Here is a 15,187-nt window from a genome sequence, read left to right as displayed (position 1 = left end):
GTGATGACTAAAATAAACTTCAGCGTAATATGTTGCTTTGACAGGAGACCACTGGACCTCCGTTAGTAACAACAATTATCTGGGTGTGACGGCGCATCACATCACTAAAACCTGGAAAGTAATGTCGTTTGCTTTAACCTTAATGAAAACAGAAGAGCGTCACTTTGTAGAGGTATGTGCTCAACAGTTTCAAATCGTGGCACACAAGTGGAAAATTGAAGAAAAAAATAGATTTCTCGAAAAGAAAAATGTTCCATTCACCTATTTGCTAAGAGCAATGGCTAAATTGCAAAACTCGTTTATAATTAAAATAGTTTTTTGGATTTGTAAATAATAAAAATGAAGAGACAAATGTAATATCCGCTTCTTGTCATTTATCTTTCTGTTCTGAGAACAGTAGGCTACACAGAAAACCTGAATTTTTCAATCATATTTAGTATTGTGATTAATCGAAATTAATTCAAGAAACCTTGTGATTAATTAGATTAAAAATTTTAATCGTTTGACAGCCCTAGTTAAAAGGCAAAATTTTGTCAGTTTTATATTTAAATGACTTCTTTTATAAATTACACATAACAATAAAAAAATGAATTATTTAAACGTAGAAGAAATAATAATGAAATAAATGTAATAATAAATTCTAAAAGTGTTTTAATTAATTCATTAAAATAATAATATAGTAAAATAACAGTAAATAACAAAGTATGTATAGCGATTGTGCATATACATTGCATTACATCTAAAACAAACGATAATATTCGTTTAGACCCCTTTAAATAAATTATGAAATAGAAAACCAATAGAACTAATTTATTTAATAGTAAAAAACATTAAATATCAATAAATAATATGAAATAGGAATTAAATTTAATGTGGAACTTTTTAAAGTAAATTATTTAATAAATTATTCAGTCAAGAAATCAATAAATTAATGAAATTAAATATTTAAAATAACGATTTATATATAATAATACAACTTTTAATTGTAAATGAGGGTAACACCTTTTTATAGTACATTACATTTTTTTAAGACATTCTGTATTCCACTGATGTAGCTCACTGCATGTTTTAATTTAAGTTGGTTATCTGTATTTTACTCGTTTTGGAACACAGTATTGTCTTTATTGTCTTCGCTTATTTTCCAAGCTTACATGTATAAATGTATTTTGGATTATTTGCACAGGGTCATCGTCGCATGGTGTGCTGCTCGGTGTGGAATGAAGAGAATCAAGCCTGTAATCTCTTTACCTGTGGCTTCGACCGGCAAGCCATTGGCTGGAACATCAACATACCTGCCCTGCTACAGGAGAAGTGACACGCTCGCACCCGCAACCCACATTTGCACAGTCTCGCACGCGTATACAAGCTCAGCACAGCTCATCCACACAATCTTGACTAAATCCTCTGAATCCATTTCGCTGTGTGATGCCATTTGGTGCTTCATACCAGTTGCCGCCTGCTGTCCCGTGGTCAGATATCATCCCGTCATGCCTTGAACAGCGTGGGTTACCTCCGAGGATGAAAACGGCCTCCACAAATTCAAGTGAATTACAAACACCTGTTTAATTCCATAGTCTTTCTACATATCTAGCTCTACGCCGTCTGCGCTGAGGTCATATAGTGTGGTGAACTTATACCCAGTCTTGTTACTCTATTTTTACTTGTTTGCATGATTCAAACTGGTACTTGTGAATTCTGAGAGACTGGAACATTGACGAAAGTTCCTTTATGACCCGTAGCTGTTACTTTCAAATGATTTTTCCCTTTAGTGGTATTTTTCTTGTGCAATGTTTAATTTGAATGTACAGATAGCCTTTTATTTTACGATAGCATTTTAGATTTTTTTCTTGGTTTTTGTATAGATTTCGGCCTTGCTTTTTATAGAGATGAGCCTTTCAAATAAAATGTAACGCACTCTGCCTCTGTGAAAGGAAATCTGCAATCATATTTATGCATCAGCGGCACCTTCTTGACGTTCTGATTGGCACTGCTGTTCAAGCGGCCAATCAGCAGCTTTCAGTGTTGCTGCAGTCCATTTGCATGATAAACCCAGCTCGCTGTCAAATGTATGAAGCAAAATGCTGTATAATTGCTGTAAGAATCTTGTTCACCTATTTGAAAACCAAAAAGCGATGTGCAAGACTGTAAGTAGATTGACTGTTTATAGAGCCCTGAAAATTGATGTTTGATGTTCCCTCTCATTGAAAGGGCTTTCAAGTCATGTAGAAGTAAATACGTTAATCAAATGTTGACGATTTTCGATCACTAGTTGACATCTTGGTCACTGCTGTACATTTGAAGAGAGAGGTTTTCAGCTGTGTGTTCAATATTGTAATATTTGTCTGTAATTTTCGGACCAAATGTTGTCAGTGACGTTTTCAATTGCTACTGATGCTTGACACGTTTGCAGATATAGACGTGATGTGTGTGAACCACTGTGCTTTGCTCTGTACAGAAAACATCACAGCGGACGCTGTCGATCTTTTACTTTGAAGATGTTTATCATTTGTTCTATTGAAGCTTTTCGATGTATGTTACGATCAGTATAGATACTGCATTACTGGGTTCTTACTAAAACTACATTAGAGAGTTTGATAGGAAGGCTGGTGGAAGTGTTCATTTTTCCCCCATGTATTTAGTTCAATCGGGCAGGTCCAAAAGACGTTCATTATGCAATGTTTGTGTGATGTTTATGTCAATGGACACCCTTTTTTTGACAGAGGTGAATATAAATGGATTTTACATAGCTGTCAAAAATTGCAAGATACCTTCATGCACACATTTGACTCAATAGAATGTTCTTTTTAAATATTTGGACTTGTTTTTAGTTCTGTGGAGTATTTGAGCTATTTTTTTCTTATATTTCAGAGAAACAACATACTGCAGATTAAGACAATTTAGAAATGTCCAGTAGGATCAATAAAGTCATGCATTGCCGGATTTCAGAAATAAAGTGAAATTTTCTTGTTAGTTTCCCTTAAAACTACTGTACACACACAATTGTGTATATAAAAATAAAATATCATTTAAAACAATATGACGATATATAGGTTGTTAAAATGTTTTTTCCACATAAATATATGTTCTCATGTAAATATTTTTTCATGATTACTTTTGATTTTAGGCAAAGTTAAAGATGAAGCATTTTGGATTTATGCACATCAATGTTCACTTTTAAGGTTGACCTGAAGTGTGGTTTACAGACAGTACAGTAACAGCATATGCCTGTGGATTTAAATGTACACTTTATTGACAGTTCTTATAGTTTTTCTTTTAGTCGTTTTACAAATTTTTACAAAATGTACAGTCATTATTACAATATTGCCATTCAATCATGCCACAGAATTACATGATGCGACAGTTTCGTCAGGGATTTTCATGTTTGCTTCCATTATAAAAACCTAAACGGAAGGTTTCAAACATTGGCCTACTGCAAAAACGTTGTTTTTGTGCTATTTTAAACTTGGTGAAACATTAACCAGACATACGTGCACTAACATCATAGATTAATGGACTTTCAAATTGGATCTTACACTATTGTCATAGCATGATAAAAAATGGACCAAATCAGTATCTGTCAGTAGCATCAAAGTCAAGCATTAACACAAAGATCAATTCAGTCCAGGAGAAACAGAAGACAAAGACAGAAAACGCTGGGTCAAATGTTTGAACACTCCTAACAATCTTTCTAATACTATAGAATTAGTGTTTGTAGACGAGGCTTCTCACGCTTTAGCTGGGATGAACAGATAGCGATTAAAAATGTGTTACAATGATGATATACACAGTATATACTGTAGACGTGAGAATAAACATTTATATTTGATCACCACTGGGTTATTTGTAAACGGTGGATACGTCACATGTGGAAAGGATCGACAAAGTAGCTTTGAAAATACATAATGAAAGATTAAGTTCACTAAAATCAAATTATGCAAACAAATCCATTAAAATAACAAATGCTACAAGTCAATTTAAATAAAATAATCGTGCAGTATGGTGATTCCATCGGGACATGAAAATCATTTACAGACAGAATGTGATCCTCTGAAAGTCGTTTTAGGTTCAATCACGTTTACTTAACCAAACAAAATAAAATGTACGTAATCAAACTTAAAATGAGACATTTATAAATCATAAAACGACCATTTTGGTTAAACATGGGGCAAACTGGCATGCGTTTCAAAGGCTGGGTTGGGACATAACGCGGCAATGTGCTTGGTTTGTAAGTGATTCTTTATAACTACAGAGTACATAATTATGGATCTCTACTCGAACTCCTAAAGCTCGATTTAAACTCCGTTTCTTGTCTTTTGTGTTAACCTCAAACCGCGCCGACGTTTCCACTTGTTTCTTTTCACGTGCGTCTCTGCCCTGCGCGAGTGCGCGCGCTGTGTAAAGATACAGTTCTGACACACAAAAGGAGAAACCCAGCGGAGAAGTAGCATGTCACCTGTGAACGGAAGCGTGGATTGAGGTATTAAAGCAGCAAGCTGTACCGGAAAAAACAACAAGTGCGTTGCAGAGACCCGGGGTGTCGTAATGGCACCATTTACATTAGCTTGTCACCATTACTCTCAACCTGCACAGCCAAAATGGGGCTGAATTAACCTGTCTTTGCATTGTCAAACCCAACTCTGTTTTTCCCTACTCTCTCTCTCTCTCTCTCTCTCTCTCTCCCTCATTTTACAGTCGTAGCGATGAACTAAAGAGGCGAAGAGCGAGAGGAAAACTAGGGACGTATCATTCTGACAGGACCTCTAATTGGACAGCGTGTCGAAGCTCTTCAGGGGCAGGCCATCCGGAAACGGGCAGATAATGACAAGACGGCTCCTGCCTTTCACTTTGGCGAAGGTTAACACACATACACACGTTTGAATGACAGCTACAGGAAAGCTGCCAATGTGGAGAGAAAGTGGCAATCTCTCGCATCTGCTGGGTGTTGTGAGTAAAATATGTCCCTGTTTGTAATGCTACTTTGCACTCGAAGACGGAAACCGATGTTCTTTTAACTCTTAAGAGATTTACACGCAACATTTTAATTTGGATTACTGTTGGTGAACTCACTTTTAAAGTCCGTTCACACCAAAGACGATAACTGTAATAAGCGACCAGCCGCCGAAGTTCACTATGACAATACAGGTACTCAGTCAGTTTCAACAGACGCAAACGCCTGGCCCTAAGTTAACTTCCGGTTTGGGTGTGGGTCTGGTTAGTGGCTATAATATAACAATTTATAGTATTTAATTTATATTAATATAAAAGTATATTCATTCTTTATTTGTATTCAATTACAACAGAACTATTCAACTGTCATTGATTCTTTGTAGAGGTCTACCAGAAATGAAGTTTGGGTCACATGAGGTTTGTTTATGTTGTTGCTGCTGAAAGCATCTATTGTTGGATTCACTTCTAGAGTGATATTTTCCAGCTGATGACTGATACACACTGACAGCCAATCAAAATACATTTAAAGGGCTGGTGCATTTAAATTGGAATATACATACTGATACTGACAACATGGTCACAACTTTTCGTTCCTTTGGCTTCCAGTCATGGACATATGAATTATGCAGATGTACTTCTCGCCTCCTTCTGTGCAGGCCTCGAACCGGCGTCGGTCCGGATGGGAGATGGGCGCTCTAACAAGGAGACTTAAGACTGCAGGGAGTGAAGTTCCGCCCACATGTTCTCTCTCGCTGTCTTAAATAGACGACTATTCCTTGTGGTGCACTATTTAAGGAGACATCCATTTTATGGTGCACAAATTTATACTGGAAATTATTGAGTGCACTCATTAATCCCATCATGCATCGCAATATTTGTCTTTGAAAAACTATAACAGAGCGACAGACTTTCCCAATGAGATGAGAAGAGACATAACATTATCATCAATCGGTTTGCTCGCTAATATGGGTATTGTTATAGTTATCTTTCAATTCCAGACTTTTAAGGAATGTTCTGGGTTCATATAAGTCAATGACAGAAAACAACTGTGGCACATTAAAGACAAATCTGTGATTACAATAACACAAGTAAGGTAAATGGGGCTAGGCTGGACATACTTAAATGCATACTGTTTTAAATGTATAGCCAAACGACACGAATACATGTTGACTAGAGTGTGAAATAACTCCTTTATCTGTGTTATTTTATATCCAGTTTGGTAACTCTTCAACTTTTGTGGGATACGTGCAATGATACCAGAAAAGGGTGTGACGTAACTACCTGTAACACCATTTATAATGTTTATTAAGGTCATCCATAACTATACCGTACGTTCATCCACTTAGAAAAGTAGTTGTATCTCAAAAAGTAGCTGAAATTATAAAATGTATTGTACTGAGGGATTCAGGTAAGTGCCTTAACAAAAATAATTTGGGATTCACATTTTTGCTTTTCAACCCTCCAGACCACCAACCTTTACACTGTACTTCAACTACTTAACTGCCATTTTCTTTTTTTTGCCGTAGACATTAATGATTCCAAGACACTCATTGACAACACCTGTATCATCTTCCCTTAAAGATTTTTTGGCAGTGGGACATTGTTGACCAGATGGAGGTCGGTTGGAGGGTGAAAGTGGTTTTGGGGGTGAGGGGGTGGTGACGCCCATGTAAGGCTTCCACTCTCATACAGTCATAGTGAAGTTTTCCTGCTCAGGAGGTTTTCTGACCCAGGTCCCCAGTCCAGCCTCCTGTAGACCCTTCAACCACTGCAGCTTCACAGTCTGGTAGGTGCCAGCAGCCTGCTTGGCTTCACTGTATAACAGCGACGTGTCAGTCTGAGGCGCTCCGCGAACCACCAGCTATAGAGAAGGAAAATAAAGACAGAATATAAAAATAGAAAATAAGACAGAAACAAGCACAATAGAAAAACAGAAACAAACAAATGAACGAGAAAGAACAAAATACAAACAAAAAAGAAAGAGAGGACGGGGCGACAGACAGAAGAAAGTTATGGTGAGAGAGCAAAACAAAACGAATGAGCCGGCACAAACGTGGCGTTTGAGCAGCTGTGTAATCTCTCCATTTAAATTTCACAAGCAATTGAACATTCTCCGTGCTTTTGTGCATTTCTTTGTTGCACACTCGCACACACAAAAAACTAGTGCGAGAAAGAAGGGGTGCGGTGAACGGAAGGGCTCAGAGAAAAGTTTCTTTGGAGATTAGCGTGTGCGCTCCGGCATCCCTGACTGCGTGCGCAGAGCGTTTGCCATGGGAGGCCGCTCAAGTGCTTTTCAAGATGATAACAATTTCCACAGTCATTAGACTTTAACTGCCAGCATTTGGTACGGCAGTCGGGTTCTCCGATACATTTACATGATGAGGACCTAATTTTACCCAATGCTTTTTTTTATCTCTCTCATAACAAATGGGAGCGGCTTTGTTTTTGGTGAATAATGCTTAATTCTTAGTAAACAGTGTGAAGCAGTATAAAGTGTAAACTGCTAAATTACTGTCACATGACCTCACTACTCTTTGTTGCAATTTTAATGGCATTCAGTCATTTAATCATATGCCCAAAATGTCTTACTTTCATGCTATATATATATTGAAAAATAAGTATGCATTATCGGGGCACCGTAAGGGGGGAAGGATGCTTCTTAGGTCCCATGCACCTTTGGAGGGGGAACCTTTACAGGTCCCGACTAGGGGGATCCCCTCCAACAGAAGGCAATCACGAATGGACCAAGGGCCCAGAATAGCTATGCGTACTAAATAGTATGTACAGTTTTCTATCCCATGAGGCCATGCATGCTGAAGAGATGGCAAATTCAAAGAGTTAATCAATAAAAAATAGTGTAAACTGTGGTGGGCGATTTTTTGCAAATACAGTGACACAGGTAAAAGGAATGTAGTCCTTCTGGTTAAATTGTACTTGTTTAACAAAACACAGTAAAATATTTCCGCTGCCATTGTCAACCCGTCTTCAGTCAAAAGACACACAGTTTACATGAGTGAAAACATAAGCCGCTTTTCCACCATTAGGCCATATGGTTCTAAGAATAATATGGAACGATTGCAGTTATATTTTCACTTATGACCGGTTTGGCACGGCACATTTACAAACTGCATTGTTGTGTAACATAGTCACTAAATATAGTGGATACCTCTTTAGCTAACCAAGCATGCTATTTAAAAGACATTAATGGTAGATCAGGTAAATGGAGAGTCCATTTCACAGAATGGAACGATTAAGCAATAGGAACGGTTTGGCCCTGCGTGGAAAAGTGGCTATGGTGTTCTGATACAAAAAGTAGCTTCTTCATCTAATTCACTATGTCACAGTATGTGATATTAGATGCAGGGTACAATAATGTCGTTTTTGTAAATTTTGTCAGTCAAGAATACTAATTCAAGAAGGACTTTAAAATCATGAGAATGATTAACAGAGGGTATTATTAGTATTGGTTCCAAATCGCACTGCAAATTGAAGGTCCTCCTGCAAGGTACACTCTTAAAAATAAAGGTGCTTAAAAGGTTCTTCACAGCGATTCCATAGAAGAACCATTTTTGGGTTCCACAAAGAATCATTCACTCAAAAGTTCCTAAAAAAACATCTCTTTCTTGCCTTTTAATAATCTGAAGAAGCTTTTTTCGCCACAAAGATCCTCTTAGCTTCATCGTATCTTAAAGGTTCTTTATGGATCCATTTAGATGAAAAGGTTCTTCTGTGGCATCGAAGAGCCTTTTGAAGGACCTCTATTTTTAAGAGTGTACTTTAGCATTTCTATTTGGGGTAGCAACATTCTCCCACGCAATAACTTTTCAAAATGCGAACACTCTGAAATTGCATCGTAAGCACATGGTTTTATTGAGCAGTCTTCACATACATTGTTGTATTACTATGGGGTTGGTTGACTATGCTAATTCCTGCTTTAGCGTTCCTTGCTGCATTTGTGTGAATTCCTATTTGCCAATTTAATTCACACATTTTTATGAGAGATACAAAGTGTGTAGCATTCATATTCACATATTTGCATAGAGTTATACCAGGCCCTACTTGCGATGATAAGATATCAAAGTGACATTCTTTCATTGTATTCAACGACAAGCTTACCTTGCGATAGAGCCTGATCCACCGTGCAAAAAGCGCATGCTTGCAAAGTCTGGATGGAGCTCCAGAGTCCCTCCTCTTTCCAGTAGATGCATTGAGCACCTCCAGTTGTGTGTCTCCTGAGGTCCAGTTAACACTGTAACACGCAGACTTCCCCTGCTGCCTGCAGTCACTGCGGCTCAAGCCTACGACGCATGAAAAAAAAGATGATGAGTGAAGGAAAGCAAAGGGAAAAAAAAGAGCACTCTTGGGAGGTTCTATTAAGCATGTGATTGCTGAAGTGTTTCATTAGCAGGCGAGTATGTCTGTGTCGTCTGTGCTATCTTTGCAGTAAACACTGGTTCCAGGCACAAAAAATCTCCTGGGCTCCTCAATCATTGTCGCTCGGCTGCACAATTAACACGGCATACTTTCGCTCTTAAAGAGGAGAGTATCAGTCGTTTTGTATGACGTTTGTGTCCTACTGTATCACGTTTGCTTCAATGCTGTTGCATGTTTTAACAAGGTGGCAAGTGTGCTAAACTGCCAAGAATGTTGAGACCAATTGCTTGTAAAACAGACATACAAATGTTTGCAGCAATGCTTTCTAATTATTTAGCGCAACTATTATGCTAGCGGACTGTTTTTATACAATTCACATATGGTTTTCAAGTGATGTCAAACATGCTAGTTGTTGCGTGTGATGCAAAAATGTTGTACATTTCATTTAGAGAGGTATAGCGAAGGAGGTGATTGTCAAAGAATACAAATAAAATAAAAGTCTGTTCTTCACAAGTTTCGACCAACTTACAAGTAAAATCGCAGATTCTCTCTTCATGGGTTCAAACAGGTGAAACACATTGTCTGCTATACTAACATATGGGTCCTTTCGTGTCATATCCTCTTTATCACAATGTCATTTTGTACTTTTCCTTCGGTCTATCCCTTTATATCTGTAATAGAGCATTTAATTTTTATTTCCCCTCAAGCAGTCTTCATCATTTACTGTCACTCTCAGTGTTGTTGTCTATCCATCATGCCTAGAATTTTACGAAGGACGCCGCTAAACGTGATTGCTGCAGTTCAGATACGGCTGTAATGTTTTGTCTTTTCTAGAAATGCTTCGCAAGTGTGTGAAGCTACGACAAACAAACCGCTGTTATGCTGTGTTCAACAGTAGTAGGTCCATCAGTAAAAATACTGTGGTGGGTGAAAGTCCCTTGACTTTTTTGGTCGTGACATAAGCGCAGTCATCATCCCCCAAACCGATCTATATGAAGCAGTCGTCCGCAGATCGCGCATGGTCATGGCTGGAGGAGTGGTTCCTGGGGGCCTACTGGACTAATGACCTCACTTTGCACAAAATTGTTTGTTTAATGTTCTCTATAGGAGATAGGAAGTAGCTTCTTGAGGTGTTTGGTCTCAAAAGCCTGGAGTTTTCTTTCTGTCTCAGCCATCATTGTCCAAGTCTCGCAGCCATATAAAAGGATGGAGACAACCAGTGACTTGTACAGCTTGTATTTGGTTGGAAACAAATGTTACTCTTCCACATCCTGTCGAGTTTGGCCATCGCTACAGTAGCGGTTCTCTGTTGTACAAGTGCTGTCATGGGAGAGGATTGCTCCAAGGTATTTAAAACGTAAATTTAAAACCCTGTTACTGCTCTCCATTAAGTCAATGTCATCTGCAAAGGGAAGGTTGTTGCTCAACAATGGAAATGATGGAATGGTGGTCCTGACACCAGATTAAATGCCTTTTTAAAATCAAAAAAGTTGTGGAACAGGTCCCGTTGGTGTTGCAGGTGTTTCTCTATGAGGACCCTGCAGTTGAAAATGTGTTCCACTGTACTCTGCCCTGCCCTAAATTCTTCTTGTTCTTCTGATAGCAGTTCCTCCACCTGGGTCTTTAGTCGGTTAAAAAGGACCTGCAGCATCACTTTACTGGGGTGACTGATCAGGCTTATTGTCCTATAGTTTTTGCACTGCCTGGAGTTACCTTTCTTGGGTAGGGGTAACACAAATGATCTCTTTTGTTCCCAGATAATAATAGTGTATACTGTATAGTACTGTTATAAAAATTCAGTCCAGTGTATGAAATTAAGCGGCATCTAGTGGTGAGGTTGAGAATTTTCCAACCAATGGCTCACTCCACACTAGCGATGCGCGGGCGCTCCGGATGATCCACGGGTCAGGTGGTCGGGTAATAAAAAAATTGATTCTGATTAATTGCGGGTGGGTCGCGGGTGGATGATATCATATACAATATTAACAAAATGTCTCAAAAAATACGAATATCTTTTAAATGCATTTTTAATCAGGAGCTAATTTGCAGTAATTTAAAAGAAATGCGCGCGTGTCGGCGGTAGAGAACGGTCTATTTCTTTAAGCAGAAATGGAGGCTACGACGCCGTTTTAGTGCCACGTTAAAAATAAAAAAATCCAAGATTTTGAGAATGAAGTCGAAATGTTACGAGATTAAAGTCGAAATGTTACGAGATTAAAGTCGAAACGTTACGAGATTAAAGTCGAAATGTTACGAGAATAAAGTCGAAATATTACGAGAATAAAGTCGAAATGTTACGAGAATAAACTCGTAGTAATACGAGTTTAACTCGTAATATTTTGAGAAAAATCACAGAATAGCTAGAAACAATGGCTGTGGAGGATTTGGTTAAAGAACTTCAGCCGGGGTCCCAACGCGTTGTGGCATCTGGATTCATATGATAAACTGAAGCAAACAATGAAATATTGAAATAGAATACAAAAATTGAAATATTAAAACAATGCTTGATTACCTAATGTACAAAAATCTGGTTGCATCAAATTTATAAAAGCCACAATCCTTTAGGATTTATAAAAATGTACAAATGTGAACTAAACAGGTTTTAAAAATGACTGCTGGTGTTTAAAGGCCTTCCATAGAACAAAGAACTAATTCATTGCTTCAGATGACATGCTTAAACATAACTTAAACTCTTAAAATACAACATTCACGTAAACAAAATACGTTTTATGACGAGTTTATTCTCTTAACATTTCGACTTTATTCTCGTAACATTTTGACTTTATTCTCGTAACATTTCAACTTTTTCGATCGGGTCCGGGTCGGGTGCGGATATCTATATCAGAGAAAATTATGCGGGTGGCGGGTGGATAATTTAAAAGCACTTCCGTTTTTCTATTTATTTACCATTCAGTAAGTCTTAAAGATGTTCTTTTAATATTTTATTTTAGTTAGAAATGTTCTATTGGTTGTGTTTTGTTCTAGCACTTGTGAAGCGTTTGAAAAAACTAAAAAGGAAGTGCATCTGGAGTCGTTTACGTCTTGCAAATTTGTCTGTAGGGGACTATTTCAGACACAGCCCTGTTATAGCATGCTTGTCTTTTTTCCTTAAACCTTTTGTTTATGTTCATTTTTATCGAATAATATATCTAACTAAATACAATCCTTTTTTTGGTGAAGCAGATTTTAATGACCTTCAAGTGCACTTCATGTACTGTCACTCAGTAATGATGTTTCATATCTCCGCCATCATGAGTATCTCATGCAGGACGGAACTAAATTTGATTGCTGTATTTCCGAAACGGCTATTGCAAAACGCTAACAGTGGCATTTTGTATGCTCTGTAAGTGCTGCACTAAAGCGTCAAAGCGTTTAGCTCAGGTATGACCTGCAGTTTGAAGGACACCCTCGCTTTAGCTTCCTGACTGAAGGGGTCATTTGCTTCCCTTATGATAAGAGATCTCGACCGCTTCTGGGAAACTCTGCGGCCTTTATGATGGCGGTGCTTAAAATAACCAGCCCATTTCCCAACCAAGAGAGCCCACACAAAGAAAGCAGCTCATCAATGGTGGTGAAAGGGGCCGTGCCAGAGACGTGCGGCCCATTGGGCGGGAGAGGAAGAGTGAATGGATCTGGTTCTCTTCAATGGCAGTGATAAGGTATTTGATGAGATTGATTTGGAGGACGGGTAGATCCAATAGTGCTGTCTGTCAGTCCCACTGAGGCTCAGGAGAAGATTTCAGCAAAGTGAAAAAAGACAACGTTTTTGCTTAAGGTCATGTCTACAAGAGCACAAGCGAAATCTGAGGTTTGAAAGCTTGGGGCAGTTGATAGCTCATGGCCATGTGTAGGAACTTGTCTTGTTACGTAGGTAACACATATGATATATAAGTGGAAAAGTGTGGTTTATTCTGATTTGTTGACGGTCAACGAAGTTGACAAAGAAAGTCTGGTTAAAGGTGAAGTGTGTAATTGTTGCACCAAGAGTGATTCCCAATGGACTCTATATCTTTTTTGAGAGGCTCAAATAGACCCACTAATGTCTCAACCAATGGTGAGGATGGGATGGGACCCCTTTGAGCACATGGAGAAAACAATGGAAAATGGAGAGTGTGTGAAACTGTGATTGAGTTTATGTTTGCCGCCTCACGTATTATAAGAGTTACATATAAGCAACTTTGCTGGTCTTTTTAGCACCTATTTTCTGCATTGTCAACTTATTAAAAGTCTTTATTTCTTAATTTATAGGGCTCAGTGAATTTATACAGTTGAATGTTGCTGCGCATTTAGTAGAACAGATTTAAATAGCCTCCCCTGTGAGACTAAATAATGAGAACAGTGAAAAGAAAATCTGTACAGGACATACCGCTGAGTAAAGGCTGGCTGCGGCGGTAGCACGTGGGCAGAGGTCCGACTCTCTCCATCCTGTGGTTCATCATCCGGGACAAATGACCCGTGTGTCTCAGACTGCCCACTGTCAGACTGTACAGATACACCGGCTCCACAAAGTGACTGAGCAGCGCCCCCTGTAATCCAAGCACATTCCACCTGGAGAGAGTAGTGGCAGGTTAGAAAAAGTTTAAGCTTTCATTGATGTCACATCCTGTTCGGGGGAAAGTAAATCTGAAAGTTAGTGATTGGTTAAAGCTGTAGCACTGTCATCTGTGCGCATGACACACAGTAGGATAAGACACAGGTTATGTCCCGATCCCTAACCCCTTACTCTTTAGTCAGCACTTTGCAAAGACTTGTCTGTGGGTGAAATTGCTGACAGTCTGTGGGTGTGCCCAAAACTTGTTACATAAACTGCAAAGTTGTAGTATATGCTAATAATATGTATAAACACGCCACAGAAAATTGCATTCAAGCTTCAGATTTTTTTTTAATTGACAATATAGCCACATTAGACTAGAGTAACCAAAATAATTTACGTAATGTTTTTACAACAATAGTTTGTTTACTGTTCATGTTTGTGAGTTGTTTCATGATGAAAGGCTATTTGTGTGTCAAAGCATGCAGTGAGGTCAAGAACTGTATGCTGAATAAAAGCAAAACTATTACAACTTAATTGTAGGAGAAAATGACTGTATTACAAATTACTTGTGATCATAACCTGAATTCCAAATGCATAATCTCACTTGATGGAATAAACATTTCCTTTTCAACCTCGGCCAGCACTCTCCCAAGCTAATGAATTTATAAAAAGCGCAATCGGTTACTAATATTATGCAGCACATTTTTACATCATTGTTCTTTTGCTTAATTAATGTCCTATTATCACGCCGTTAATGATTTCAGACACCTCTCTCTGTCTCTTCATCTCTATTCATGACTTATAATAAGCCATTACAGTTTTTGCAAGCAGCCGATTAACACGGGCCACTCTTCTCATATATGGACCCGCTTACCTGAGCCACAATCTGTGAGATCTCACTTAGTCTCTTGTACAGACCAAATTAAGTTTTATACTTTTTTGCTGTCAGATTCTGCCAAAACAGAAACAATTTGGTCCTGCAATATTAATTTACCCATGACGCAATGATGTGAATTAGAAACATCTTTTAATCTCATGCAAGAAAAGACAGCCATCTGGCTGCTGTAGAATTGTAAAGGGGCGAGTCTCCCTCTCGTACCCTCCTCCTTACCTCCCTAACCCCCCCTTCTGGACTCGCTCGCTCATGGCTTCCTCCCCCCTGCGTCGTAAAACGCTGGGCCATTTAAAGTAATGCGTTCATCTGCATAAACCTCAAATGGAATATGACCGATCATATTCACAGGCTTTCCATTTATGCCTTCAATTAAAGCAGTCATCAACTTAATTAAACATCCACTCAACTCAATCTGCTTGGCAATACCTTACTGCCTT

At 38.5% G+C, this 15,187-nt stretch overlaps 2 protein-coding genes across 4 annotated transcripts in view; one reads left to right on the top strand and one right to left on the bottom strand.

Moving 5' to 3' along the window:
- wdr37 (WD repeat domain 37) overlaps positions 1 to 3,035 on the top strand; it is a 28,595-nt gene extending 25,560 nt beyond the window's left edge. For all 3 annotated transcript variants that reach the window (XM_056738535.1, XM_056738534.1, XM_056738536.1), the window contains one exon: positions 1,184 to 3,035. In XM_056738535.1, coding sequence (XP_056594513.1) covers positions 1,184 to 1,315 — 132 coding nt within the window. In that variant the 3' untranslated portion in view covers positions 1,316 to 3,035. The remainder of the gene's footprint in view (positions 1 to 1,183) is intronic.
- Positions 3,036 to 6,630: 3,595 nt separating this feature from the next.
- adarb2 (adenosine deaminase RNA specific B2 (inactive)) overlaps positions 6,631 to 15,187 on the bottom strand; it is a 142,655-nt gene continuing 134,098 nt past the window's right edge. The window contains exons 8-10 of the mRNA XM_056739083.1: positions 13,688 to 13,869; positions 9,064 to 9,245; positions 6,631 to 6,808 (exon numbers count right to left, since the gene is read on the bottom strand). Coding sequence (XP_056595061.1) covers positions 6,632 to 6,808; positions 9,064 to 9,245; positions 13,688 to 13,869 — 541 coding nt within the window. The 3' untranslated portion in view covers position 6,631. The remainder of the gene's footprint in view (positions 6,809 to 9,063; positions 9,246 to 13,687; positions 13,870 to 15,187) is intronic.

The sequence above is a fragment of the Triplophysa dalaica genome, chromosome 23 (genome assembly GCF_015846415.1).
Source record: "Triplophysa dalaica isolate WHDGS20190420 chromosome 23, ASM1584641v1, whole genome shotgun sequence".
In the NCBI taxonomy this organism is placed as follows: domain Eukaryota; kingdom Metazoa; phylum Chordata; class Actinopteri; order Cypriniformes; family Nemacheilidae; genus Triplophysa; species Triplophysa dalaica.
This window is presented reverse-complemented; position numbering and strand designations above follow the sequence as displayed.